Below are 13499 nucleotides of genomic sequence, written 5' to 3' on the forward strand. Positions count from 1 at the left end.
CATCACGCAGATGTCCACCAGCTGCCCCCACTTGACACCAGGGAGTCTGGAGCACGGGTGGCAAGACTAGGGATGCGTCGGTAAACCGGGAGGGGGGCACATGTCAGGGGGCAGATTGGCAAACGGGGGAACAAGCTGTATCTGGCAGTGTGGTAAATAGGGGGGTATAAGGCATATAGGGGGTATAAGGCATATCTGGGGGGCAGAGTAGCAAGCTGTGGGGCAAATGTGCTGTGGGGCAAACTGGGGGGGCAGGTTGGCAAATGAAATAAAAACCATTAACCTGAGAGACCACGTGTTGCAATCCATCGCAGCTAGCTTCAAGTTTACATGGAGATCCACGTTGCTCACCTATTTAGGCATCAAAATTACCAACTCCCCTTCAACAATGTACCAAGCAAACTGCACGCCACTACTGACCTTCTTGCGCTCGGATATATGCAATGGTCTAAGTACTCCATTTCCTGGATCGGGAAAACTTACGCGATCAAAATGAACGTCTTGCCCAAACTACTATATTTATTTCGCGCTCTACCTATCCCTATATGCAGATCCGAATTGGATTCCTTCCAATCCTTCGTATTCCGATTCATATGGAACTTAAAAAGGGCTAGAATCAACAGACGTACGATGTACATGCCCAAACACAAGGGAGGCCTCAATGCACCAAACCTATACCTTTATTATCTGGCGGCTAGAATTTCACAGTTGGAATCCTGGTCCCTCCTGGAAGGGACTCTCCCGTGGGTAGACATTGAACGGGGCTTTGTTTCACATCGTCAACTTCAACACATTCTCTGGACGGATGTCTCGGCTCTCCCTGGCGTTACATCTTTATCGTCAATGAAGGCTTCTCTCTCCATCTGGAAGTCGTGCCGTTTTGCCCTAAACCTCGCCAGTGATACCTCCCCTTTAACTCCCTTGTTTTATAACCCAGCATTTCCAGTGGGATTGGAGCCGCGGAGTTTCCAGTGGTGGCTGGGGAGAAGGGCATTGTGCGACTGGGCCTACTGGTTCAAAAACATACAGTCACATCGTGAGACGCTGCATATTCCACCCACAGAACTATTTCGGTATCTCCAGGTCAGGCACTTTCTGCTATCACTTTTGTCGAAACACTGTCTGGCCGAAGCTACATTGTTTGAGAAACGCTTCCTCGCGTGTAAACGTTTGAAACATGCAATATCTACCTACTACGACCACTTTCTCGCGACTACATACGGTGAACCGCCTTCATATAGTCAACGTTGGCACTCAGACCTGAACAAAGACTATCCAGCCTAAGCGTGGGAAAAGGCGGCGTCCACCATACATGAAATTACAGCGTGCACGGTCGTGAAAGAAAGGCTCTACAAGATCATAGCACATTGGTACCTCTCCCCACTGCGCTTATCCAATATATTTAAATCAGTCAATAAGGCCTGCTTCAGAGGCTGTGGCTTGCCAGGTACTTACCTGCACGCGTGGTGGTCTTGTACATCCATCCAAGCGCTTTGGCGAGAATCCTTCCACAAGCTCTCCCAAGCCTTAGGTCTTACGCTTAGTGGAACACTGGAGGTTGCCTTGTTGGTGATGGACGTTGCAGAGCCGGGATTATCAGTCCATAATCACAAACTCATCCATCGCATCTGCACGACAATTAAGCTAACAATTGCAAGGAGATGGAAGGGGAAACCACCTACCTCAGCCGAAATACTGTCCGCTATCTGGGACCTCATTGTTATGGAACAACTTACGGCCAAATTGAAAGATGAGATGTCCAAATTTGAAGCCATTTGGGAGCCGTGGGTCGCTATACACACAGGTGTTGCCGTCAAATCGACATTGCTCCATCTCTAAATAGCCACATCTCCTGCCAGTGTTGACATCTCCTTCTCCCTATTCCTTATCCCTTCCTCGTTTTCTTTTCCCACTTCCGGGTCTTTCTCCCCTCTCTCTCTCTCTCTGACTTACTTTTCTCACATACCACAAAACGAAAAACCTCTGTGAGGCTCGATACTCTTTATTATATAAACGGGTTGCTTTGTCCACGTCAGCAGTCATGTTATACGATACTTGTACATCTGTAACATTTTGCTATGTACACCACTGTGTTCTTGAATGTTTTGTTGTGATGCTTCAAAAGAATTACAGGAGACAAGTGGAGTTTCAATGATACCTTTTATTGGCTAACTGAGTAAATATACCGTTTTTGCTCGATTATAAGACAAGGTTTTTTCCAGAGCAAATGCTCTGAAAAATACCCCTCGTCTCAAATAGGTCTGACTATAAGACTAAGATCCAGATCCCCCGCAACGCTGCAGGGGACCTGGATCCTCCTGCCCCCCCCCCAACTTCCCCGATGTATAGCTGGGCAGCGTGTAGACGTCTATGTGATTCGCGTAGACAACTTCCGCAGACCTTCCCTGGCTGCAGAGATCAGAGTTCCCCTACACGCTGCCCGGACATCACACCAGTCAGAGTCAGAAGCACCGGTAAGTTTCTTTTTTTTTTTTTTTTTTTTTTTTGGTTGTTTGTTTTTTTTTTGGGGGGGTGTTAAATGGGGGTCATAAGGCTCTCTATTCACCTTCTTATTTTACTGACATAATAATAAAAGCTACAAGAACCCAAACACAGTGCTTCTCAAACTAGGTTTTAATACAAAGTTATTAGTAAATATTAATTCATATGTTAACTATTTTTCATATTTAATAAAAACTGAGAAAAAAGCCTTGTTTAATTTTTTTTATTTACCAAACTGCCCCCAGCTTGCCACTCTGACCCCCAGCTTGCCACTCTGACCCCCAGCTTGCCACTCTGCCCCCATATATGCCTTATACCTCTTATATGCCAGATTCCACTGTGCCCCCTGATATGCCACTGTGCCCCTGATATGCCACTGTGCCCCTGATATGCCTTATACTCCTTATATGCCAGTGATATGCAACTGAGCCCCCTTATATACCTTTTACCCCCAGATTTGTTTTATGCCCCCCTGATATGCCTAATATCGATGTCTTATACCCCCTATATGCCACTGAGCCCCCTGATATACCTTTTACCCCCAGATATGTTTATGCCCCCCTGATATGCCTAATATCCATATGCCTTATACCCCCTATATGCCCTAAAAATTCATAATACCCCCATACACCACTATAACTCACCCATACACCACTCTGGCTCCTCCCCTCCCATACACCACTCTGGCTCCTCCCCCTCCCAAACACCACTCTGGCTCCTCCCCCCTCATACTCCACTCTGCCTCCTCCCCCCTCCCATACACCACTCTGCCTCCTCCCCCGCCCATTCATCACTTTGGCTCCTCCCCTCCCATACATCACTTTGGCTCCTCCCCTCCCATACTCCACTCTGCCTCCTCCCATGCACCACTCTGGCTCCTCCCCCTACCATACTCCACTCTGGCTCCTCCCATACTCCACTCTGCCTCCTCCCATACATCACTTTGCCTCCTCCCCCTCCCATACATCACTTTGCCTCCTCCCCCTCCCATACTCCACTCTGCCTCCTGTGAACCTCCGTTTCTGACAAGACACCAGGGAGCCGGGTAATGAGGCAGAGTGGCGTATGAGAGGGGGAGGAGCCAGAGTGGTGTATTGGAGGGTGGCTCCCATACACCCCTCTGACTCCTCCCCCCTCCCATACACCGCTCTGCCTCTCTACCCGGCTCCGTTACTGAAGGCACTTTCATTGCAGCTTCATAGAAGCCACAGTGTAAGTGAAGGGCAGTAACGGAGGCTGTCTGTGCGATGCAGACCCTCACCGGCTATCAGAGAGGATGATTCTCTGTCAGCCGGTGGGGGTCTGCATCGCACAGACAGACTCCGTTACTCACCTTCACTTACACTGAGGCTTCTATGAATCTGCAGGGAAAGTGCCTGTCAGTAACGGTGCCGGGTAGAAAGGCAGAGTGATGTATGGGAGGGGGAGAGAGACGGAAGTGAGAGACCGGTCGACAGTGAGGGGAATCCAGGTCCCCTGCAGCGTTGCGGGGGATCTGGATTCCGGTGTTATAATCCGATCTCTGTTTGAGGTCGGTTTATATAAGGAGAGGAGTTTTTCAGAGCATTTGCTCTGAAAAAAACCTCTTTTTATAATCGATAAAAATCGATCCGATTAATCGATGATGAAATTCGTTGACAACGATTTTCATTATCGATTTTATCGATTAGTTGTTTCAGCCCTAGTACGTTTTTTTATTACATTATTTTAAATTAATCGAAAAAATAATCGGCCCTAGTGTGAATTAAACCTTTTATGCAACGGCTGGCCTGTTTAACCCACATAGAGGGCTGTTGGAAACTTTTTTGATATATACTGATGAATTCACTGTGATTTATTTATTATATAATAGACTTGGTTGCCGGCGGAAATTTACTGTTTGTTTTCAGGGAAGGTGGAAATTTCTTCGGGTTTGACAAAATCTGTACGTCTTCTGTTCGGACGAAATTTGTGGGTGCGAAGTGGACCCACATAAATTTCCACTGCACCTATAATGGAAAAACAAATGACTTGCCACTGCACCCAATTTGCATCTCCATAAATTGCAACTGCACCCATGTTGCGCCTAAAGGACTTTTTATTAATTTAATATTATTCCTGCACACATTTATATTTTTTTCTGTTAAGCACACATTGTACAAACATAAATATTCCCTGGTTAGTGCTGCTTTATTGTAACTATGTTCAGTTTTTTTTTTTTTTTTTTTTTTTACATGTGAATAGTTGAGCAGATGAGTTTGGGCTCAGGCTCTGTGTATTAAAAGCCATGGTATTTAAAAGCCATGAGCAAAATGGCTGCTGCCAATAACCAAAATGGCCTCCACAACTCATTGTGATGCTAGTGCCAGTAACCAAAATGGCGGCTGCTCATGCGCAAAACGTCACATGCAGGCATTCCATATTGAGTAATAATGTTTCAGAAGGATCCTACTGAAATATTATTACTCTGTGGATGCGCACAGCATGCTGTATGGAGAGCATTGGTGCTGGAAAAAGGGTATTTCTTATATCCTTTCATTAAAGTGTTACAGCAGCTCTGATGTTGTTAGACTTTAAAGGATATAAAGAAACTTTTTTCCCCGCTACAGATGTCCTTTAAAATGGCAAGATTCTTCTCCTCCTAATGTAGTTAAAATGGCAGTCGTGACGGGTGAATGAACAAAGATTTTCATATTGTGCGCATTTGTTTTCTTTTTCTTTAGTCCAATGTTTGGACAAAATTGTAAAATTCGGCACGAAAACGAATGCGCATGTCTATTATTTAATCATATTTACTCCTTGATTTATATGTATTGTGATTAATTTATGTAGATATTCTTAATTCTGTACACACAAAATATTTAAAATTGTCGGGGTCAGCACAAAGGTCAATTTCTAGTACATTTTATTTTAGGCCACAAGTATATCTCATAGAAACATGTTTCTTGCTGTTGGTACTATCTCTTCACCTGTGTGAAGTGTGGGTGTCAAAAATATATATTAATAATTTGTTTTAAATTTTCTTTATTTTAAAGTGAGACCTACCCTTACTGAAGAGGAGAAAGAAGTGCAAAGAAAAAGGTGTGCGTTAACTTAAATCGGCTAAACTAAAAATCCGCTTTGTACCTTTTAGTATAGTCAGTTGCAGCATTGTGTAGACTGTTAATGCTCATGGCATGACCTAATAATTAATACAAATTAGGTACCTTTACTCTTATGGCAAACAGAGAACAGAGCACATATGCCTTTTATTATTTATTATTATCTTTTATTTATATAGAGCCAACAATTTGAGCAGCGCTAAATACGATGCATATATTCAAAGGATATGACAAGACGAGAATTGAGACTAAGACAAACCGATACATTAGGTGGAGAAACCCCTTCTCGCAAGCTTACAATCTTTTGCAAAGAAGTATACAAATTGTTTTATTTACTATATTTCATGTTTCACTTACTCAAATGTGGCACTAGTTAACAAATTTAGCATCACCGGGAAACTCCCAGGTTTTGTGAGTTGAGTGAGTATTGAACTCAGGAGTGGAACATAATAGCTAATGGTGCTTCTGTATTGTCTGTAGGTCTACAGTAATCAAACTATGACAATTGCGCTTTTCTAGCGAAATAGTTGATGTCTGAGTTAGTGTGGGACCCTGCATTTCAGGCATGTAAGGCATTTCTGGCCTCTGTGTGAAACTTGGTATATTTCTGTAATACATTTTTAAAATCTATGTGCAGGATGATGGAGCTGATTGCCCAGAAACAACAAGAGCGTGAGGAGCGAGAGAAAAGGGAGTGTGTTGAGCAAGAAAAGCAAAGACGGAAACAGGGGCAAGAGCTGTCGGCAATCAGACAGAGACTACAGGAGCAAGAGATGCAGAAAATTGCAGAGGACAGGAGAAGAGAAAAACAAGAAGCAAGATTGGCCAGGTGATTATATTGATGAGTGAAAGAAAAGGTAAAATAATGCGAGATCAGCACCTTAAGGACAAAGGCAGTTTACACTTGTTCCAACACAAAAAAAATAACATCTATCATGCAAATAGAAAAACACAAGTGTAATTATTCACTTGTTTTGAGCTTAGAAATGCCACAAATGGCTTGAATTTTAACCTATCCCCGTAACTATAGAGTTAAATACAGTAAGATGCACATTACTGTTTCAACACTGTTTAAAATTTGATATACTGGGAAGTGTTTTTTAAATATTTTGGGGGGCTCGAAATTGGAACATGCAATTTGTGACTTTTAACAGATCTCTTTTGTGGGTCCACAGCTTGATTAATTGTAGTCTAGTGGTCCGATGTTTCAACTTAACCCCATAAAACTAAATGCCGTATTGGCTCGAATATAGGCCGCACTTTCCCCCCCCCCCACACTTTAAGTCTTTAAAGTGGGGGTGCGGCCTATGTTCGGGGTCTAGCGCCCGACACCCGGGACATGCAGTTCCGGGCAGGCAGCAGGGTTAGGTTACAGATCCCCCGCAGCAGTGCAGGGGACCTGCATCCTACTCTCTGATACGCTCAGCCTCCCCTGCCATCACTTCCCACGGGGCGGGGGGGGTTGGGGTGCCGGCACGGGAGGTTGTCTAAGCGCATCGTGCAGACGTTCACCGGCAGCAGCGATGCGCGTAAACAGCCTCCGCTTCCGGCACATTAGCACGATGTGCTTTAACACGGGGGAGTCCCGGCAAAGGAGATTGTTAAAGCACATCGTGTAGACGTGCCGGCAGCGGAGGTTGTTTACGCGCATTGCCGCAGCCGGTGAACGTCCGCACGATGCGTTTTACCTCTGCCCCCAAGACTTACCAGAGCAGACTCCCGGGTGTCTTGTGGGGCCGGCGGGGGACATCTACGCAATACGCGTATACAACTTCCAGTGCCGGCACATTCGCTGATCGGGGGGTGGGGGGTCAGAGTGGCAGCATATCCTGGGGGGGGGCTTACAGTGGCAGCATATCTCGGGGGGGGGGGGGGACAGAGTGGCAGCATATCTGGGGGGGTGGCAGCATATCTCGGGGGGGGGGACAGAGTGGCAGGATGTCTATTAAAAAAAACTTTTTCTTTTAAAAAGCACCAAACTTTTAGGGTGCGGCCTATATACGGGGATGAAGCCAGCATCTCTGGTTTCCTGCTGACCTGAGGAATGGCTGATCACATGATCGGGCATCGCCTTCCAAGAGACTTCACTGCTGAAGGTTAAGGAGGACAGAATATCCCCTACAGGGTCGGCCTACTGGAGTCTATGGAGACTTGCTCAGTGAATTATACCTGTGTGTTCAGAACAGGTATAAGCGTGAGAAATAATGTGGAAAAAGTAAAAAAAAAAAATAAAAAAAAATGCATAACTAAACAATAAAGAAAGCTAAGTGATTGCGCCATTGCTGTTTTTGCTACATGTTCGAGAGGCTTCTAGAGGGTTCACTGTCTATGTTGCATCGATAACGGTACAAATAAAATAATTTAAAATACGCTAATATCTCATTTAACTAGCTCTACATGTAAAAAGTATAACCGCCTCACCTGTTCACTTCCCCCAAACAGGTTGAGCAATAATTAAAAATACTACTAAAAATATCGTATGTATGTATGTGGGGTGCGTCTTTAATCAGGTTATTGTGCAACAGGGGCACCTAAAGTGTAGAAGAAACTAAAAAAGTATTGCAATTTTCTTAACCCCTTAATGACAATCGACGGTCCTGGCAAGTCACCTGAAAACAAAGGGTTAACCACAATTCACGTGCCAGAACCGCCATGACTTCAAACGGGTGGAAAAAGCGATCTACGTTCACTTTTTTGCGCCCAAACGATGTTGCTGTAATGTCTCGACATCGAGGCATTCAGCAACACCGCGATCGGAATCAGGGGCCATGTCTGGCCCTTCCCCAGTGTGTCAACGTCCGCCATACACTGTATCAGAAGAGGGGAAAAAAATAGTTTAAAAAAATAATTTCCCGCGGATGTCACCATCAGGGGAATCTTCAAGTTCCCAAAAATGTAAAAAATAAAAAAAGGCAAAAAAATTAAAATATAAATAAATTTTATTAGCAAGTCCTAAAATTAGCGCTTTAGCTTAAAACAATTCTCCCATTGGAAAGTGTTAAAACACTGGGATGTTAAATGCCCATAGGGTATCTACTTTTTTAAAAAAGTAATGATTTGGCGGGGTAAATTGAATTGGCCGGGTTCAACAATGTCCCAATTAACACTGGGGGAAGGATGGCCACACGTCTAATTTCCAATTTGAAAAATGCACATGCCCCAAATGTGGCCTTTTAGCCCCCCAAAAACCCGACAAACCCATGAATGTGTCCTGTACTGGAGATGTTGCTGAACACATATTGGGGTGTTGTGTGACAGTCGCATATACCAGGAGCTGTAAATTCATACCTAAAGTACATGTGTGGGGGAAAAATACACACACAAAAATACTACAGCAAACTTTGAAAAAATGCTGGTGGTAAAATGTGTGCATGCAAAGAGTTAAAATACCAGCATCTGAAAAATATATTGTTTTATAGGGCACACTGAAATGGCCGGGCTCAAGGATGTACCAAATAGGTCATGGGTAGTGGATCACCAAATGTCAAAGTTTAACATTGAAAAATGTGCATGCCCCAAATGTGTCCCTTTTGCCCCCAAATAGCCAGGCAAACCCACTTATGTTGCTGAACACATATTTGGGTGTTTTATGACAGTGACATATACCAGGACCTGATAATTCATACCTGAAATAAAATGTGTGTGTCAAACTTTGTGGTAGTCATTTTTTTTTTTTCTAAAGACTGGTGGTAGAATTAGAATTACTGCATGATGAGAGTTAAAATACCGTATTTGCTCGATTATAAGACAAGTTTTTTTCCAGAGCAAATGCTCTGAAAAATACCCCTCGTCTTATAATCGGGGTTGTCTATGAGACTGAGACTAAGATCCAGATCCCCCGCAGCGATGCAGGGGACCTGGATCCTCCTGAGTTATGCCCCCCCCAACTTACCGGTGCTTCTGATTCCTCGGTGCTTAGTCCGGGCAGCGTGTAGAGCTGTACGCGATTTGCGTAGACAACTTCCGCTGCAACTCTTTATTTGAAAAATCTTTTACTCATCTACAAAAGCTTATTACCTGCTTAATACCATATTTGCTCAATTATAAGACTACCCTGATTATAAGATGATCCCCAACAATTTGAATATTAATTTAGGAGGAAAAAACAGGCCTGAATATAAGACTACCCTATAGGAAAGTGTTTCTACTAAATATTAATTCACATGTAAACTATTTTTTCATATTTAATGAAAACTATGATTGAAAAAATATTTTTTTGTTTTTATTTGCCGACCTGCCCCCAGATATGCCTTATACACCCATATATATGCCACTCTGCCTCCAGAAAACCATTGAACCCCCCCCCATGCCACTCTTAACCCCCCTGACTTACCAGTGCATCGCTTTTACTTGTGACCAGTGCTTCAGACTCCCTGGTGTCTAGCGGGGCAGCCGGTGGAGGTCTGTGCAACCTCCGCTGCTGGTGGCATTTGCTCTGAAAAAAAACTTGTCTTTTAATCGAGCAAATAATCGAGCAAAGGAATACCTGTTGATGTTATGTGTTTTGTTTTTTTTTTGCAAGTAATAGGTAAGTACAAAACTGGTCATGTCCTGTTTGGGACATCTTTGAAGCCGGTCAGTTCAATTTATCCCCATCAAACCATATATGTTTGAAAACCAGACACCTCAGAGTATTTCAAATGGTAGTAATTTAACTATTTCCATGCACTTATTCTACCACTGGCCTTTGTCAAAACTTGTGGTAGTGATTTTTTCTGTTCTGCATAACTGGGGGGCAGATTGGCAAATAAAATCAAGAAATGCATTTTTCTCAATCATAGTTTTTATTAAATATGAAAATAGTTTACATGAAAACGTTTTTCCTATGGATAGTCTTATATTCAGGCTTTTTCTTTTTTGTCTAAATTAATATTCAAATTTTGGTGGGTTGTCTTATAATCAGGGGAGTCTTATAATCGAGCAAATATGGTATTTCAAATGCTGGTATTTTAACACCATGCACTAATTCTACTAACAGCCTCTGTCAAAGTTTGTTTTTTTTGTCGTCCCCCCCACACACACACCCACACATTTTACTTCTTACAGCTCCTGGTATATGTTACAGCCCATGCATGGGTTTTTCGGGTTGGTTGGGGTCTAAAAGGTCACATTTGGGAAGTGCACATTTTTTTTTTCTTGTTAATTTTGAAATCTGGTCAGTTTGCGCCTGTGCCCTATTTGGAACATCTTTGAAACCAGCCGTTTCAATTTACCCTATCAAACCATATATTTTTTAAACCAAACTTACCAGGGTATTTCAAACGCTGGTATTTTAATGCTTTCCATGCCAAGATTTTTAGGAAGATACGCTTTTTTTTATTATTATTTATTTATTTTTTTACATATTTTCTTTGAACTGGATGGTTCCCCATATGATGTTTTACGGATCACATGGTTATTAGTGAGCTCCGCTGAGCTATGTGGTTGGCTGCATTACCTATAGTTGCAGTTGTGCTGTTCTCTATCGCATTAGTAACACTTAGTATATATGGGCATATCCACTTTAACGGGTGGTGAATAAGATAATACTATGTAAAATTATCTAGACAATGTCCAGCTGTACACGCTATAATATTATGCCTTGATAGCAACCTTTCTGTGTTTTAATGATTTTAAATGCGCTGATAACCATGTTAGATGCCTTGTTTGGTAATATTACAACTGTGAAAGTCGTAACATCAGCCATAGCAAGGCAGAATACCCATGTGCAATATGCAATTGAAGGGAAAATGAACTAATCAGAGTATGGAGGTATGTGAGGAACTATCCAATGACATGCACGGAGGACGGAGTGGCATATCTGGGGGTATAAGGCGTATCTGGGGAGGACAGAGTGGCATATCAGGGGGTATGAGGCATATAGGGTATATAAGGCATATGTGGGGAGGGTAGAGTGGTATATCTGGGAGGCAGTGTGGCAAGCCTGGGCTCAAATGTGCATAACTGGGGGTGCAGGTTGTGAAATCAAAACAAGAAATGCATTTTTATCAGTTTCTTTTATTCTGCTGTTTGTTTTTAACATCCTGTTTTGTTTATTAAATTATTTTAAATAAATGAAAAATTTACATTTATTTTTTTATCTGATTAATTGATTATTCGTAAAAATAATCAGCCAACTAATCGATTATGAAAATAATCGTTAGTTGCAGCCCTAAACATTGGGTAACAGGCCAAATTCCCTTAGTCATTTATCACAATGGTAAGACCAGGGCTGTGATATGCTGGAAAAGGTTGTTGAGCTTCGCAAAATGGGAAGTGACCATAAGAAAACAGCAAAAGCATTGAAAATGCCCATTTCCACCATCAGGGCAATAGTTAAGACGTTCAATTCAACCAAAATGTTATGAATAAACTGGAAGTAGATGTCTGTCTATATTGTCTCAACCCACTGGGAAGAGTATATAGTTCGAGTGGCCAAAAAATCTTCAAGGATCACTGCTGGAGAATTGCAGAAGTTAGTTGAGTCTTGGGGTCAGAAATTCTCCAAAACTACAATTCAACATCACATACATCATCACAAGTTGTTTGGAGGGATTTGAAGGAAAAAGTCTTTACTTTCTTCCAAAAACAAACTCAACCATCATCCATTTGCCAGACACTACTGGAACTTAAAATGGGATCAGGTTCTATAGTCATGAAACCGAAATAGAGCTTTTTGGGCAGTAAACGCTCAAGGTGGGTTTGGTGCACAAGAGGTAGCCATATGAAAAAGTACCTCAGACCCACGTCTAAATATGGTGGTGGCTCTTTAATGTTTTGAGGCTGTTTTTCTGCCCAATGACCTGAAAATGCTGTTACGATGCTATGTATTCTATGAAATATCAACAGATATTAAATAAACATCATCTAACAGCTTGAACCCCTTTGTGACAAAGGCTGATTTTATTTTTTGTACCCTTCGTGACAATGGCCGTTTTAACATTTCTGCACTGCTCGTGTTTATCTGTAATTTTCTTCTTTCCTGTTTACTGAAACAATTTACCCAGTTATATATTTTTTTTCACCACAAGAAGGGCTTTCTTTAGATGACATTGTTTTGATTGTATCATATTATTTACTATTTAAAAAAGTATAAAATATGGTGAAATATTTTAGAAAAAAAATGACTTTTTCTAAATTTTAGTTGAAAAATCTTTTACTCATCTATAAAAGGTAATGAAAAAACCTGCTAAATACCCAATGTTTTTTTTGCTTTTTTCTGCACGTTATGGGGCAATAAGTACATGTAGCGTTTTGCTATTTCAAAACCATTTTTTCCAAATCTGGTAATTCCCCCCCCCCCCATGTGCCATTTCGGGTATCTTTGAAGCCGGCCAATGCAATTTACCCCATCAAGTCATATATTTTTGAAAACTAGACACCCCAGGGTATTTCAAATGCTAGTATTTTAACTCTTTCCATGCACTAATTCTACCACCAGTCTTTGTCAAACTTTGTGGTAGTCATTTTTTTTTTTCACACACATTTTACTTCAGGTATTAACAGGTTCTGGTATATGGCACTGTCATAAAACACCCCAATATTTGTTAAGCAACATCTCCTGGGTACAACGATCAGGGCTTGACAAATTTGTTGTGAATCCAGGCGCCAGGTAAAAAAGTAAGGAGCCAGGATTTTTTTAAACTAACAGTTGGTCAGGAGTGATCTGATCATAATCAGCCCACTTACTAAACTCACAGCATTTGACCTGGAAGCACCCTGGACTTTCAGGTCAGTGCTGTTTTTTTTTTTTTGTTTTTTTTAACCCTTTCAATGCTGATGTTCCATTGGAGCACAGCATTGACTGATATTTAGTCCCCACAAGCTTGTGGGGACAAATGTTAACCCCTGCAATGCCACGAATGTGTCATACACAATTGTGGCATTGAAGGGGTTAATGCTGCACTGTCGTTCTCAGGGAGCGATCAGGCAGCAGGG

The 13499-nt window shown here is 42.2% G+C and overlaps 1 protein-coding gene across 1 annotated transcript in view; it reads left to right on the forward strand.

Annotated features, from left to right (window-relative positions):
* The window catches only part of UBXN1 (UBX domain protein 1), a 65492-nt gene that overhangs the window by 22731 nt on the left and 29262 nt on the right, over nucleotides 1-13499 (forward strand). Inside the window, exons 5-6 of the mRNA XM_053448808.1 lie at nucleotides 5517-5562; nucleotides 6220-6411. Coding sequence (XP_053304783.1) covers nucleotides 5517-5562; nucleotides 6220-6411 — 238 coding nt within the window. The remainder of the gene's footprint in view (nucleotides 1-5516; nucleotides 5563-6219; nucleotides 6412-13499) is intronic.

This window comes from Spea bombifrons, chromosome 10 (genome assembly GCF_027358695.1).
Source record: "Spea bombifrons isolate aSpeBom1 chromosome 10, aSpeBom1.2.pri, whole genome shotgun sequence".
NCBI classification, from domain to species: domain Eukaryota; kingdom Metazoa; phylum Chordata; class Amphibia; order Anura; family Pelobatidae; genus Spea; species Spea bombifrons.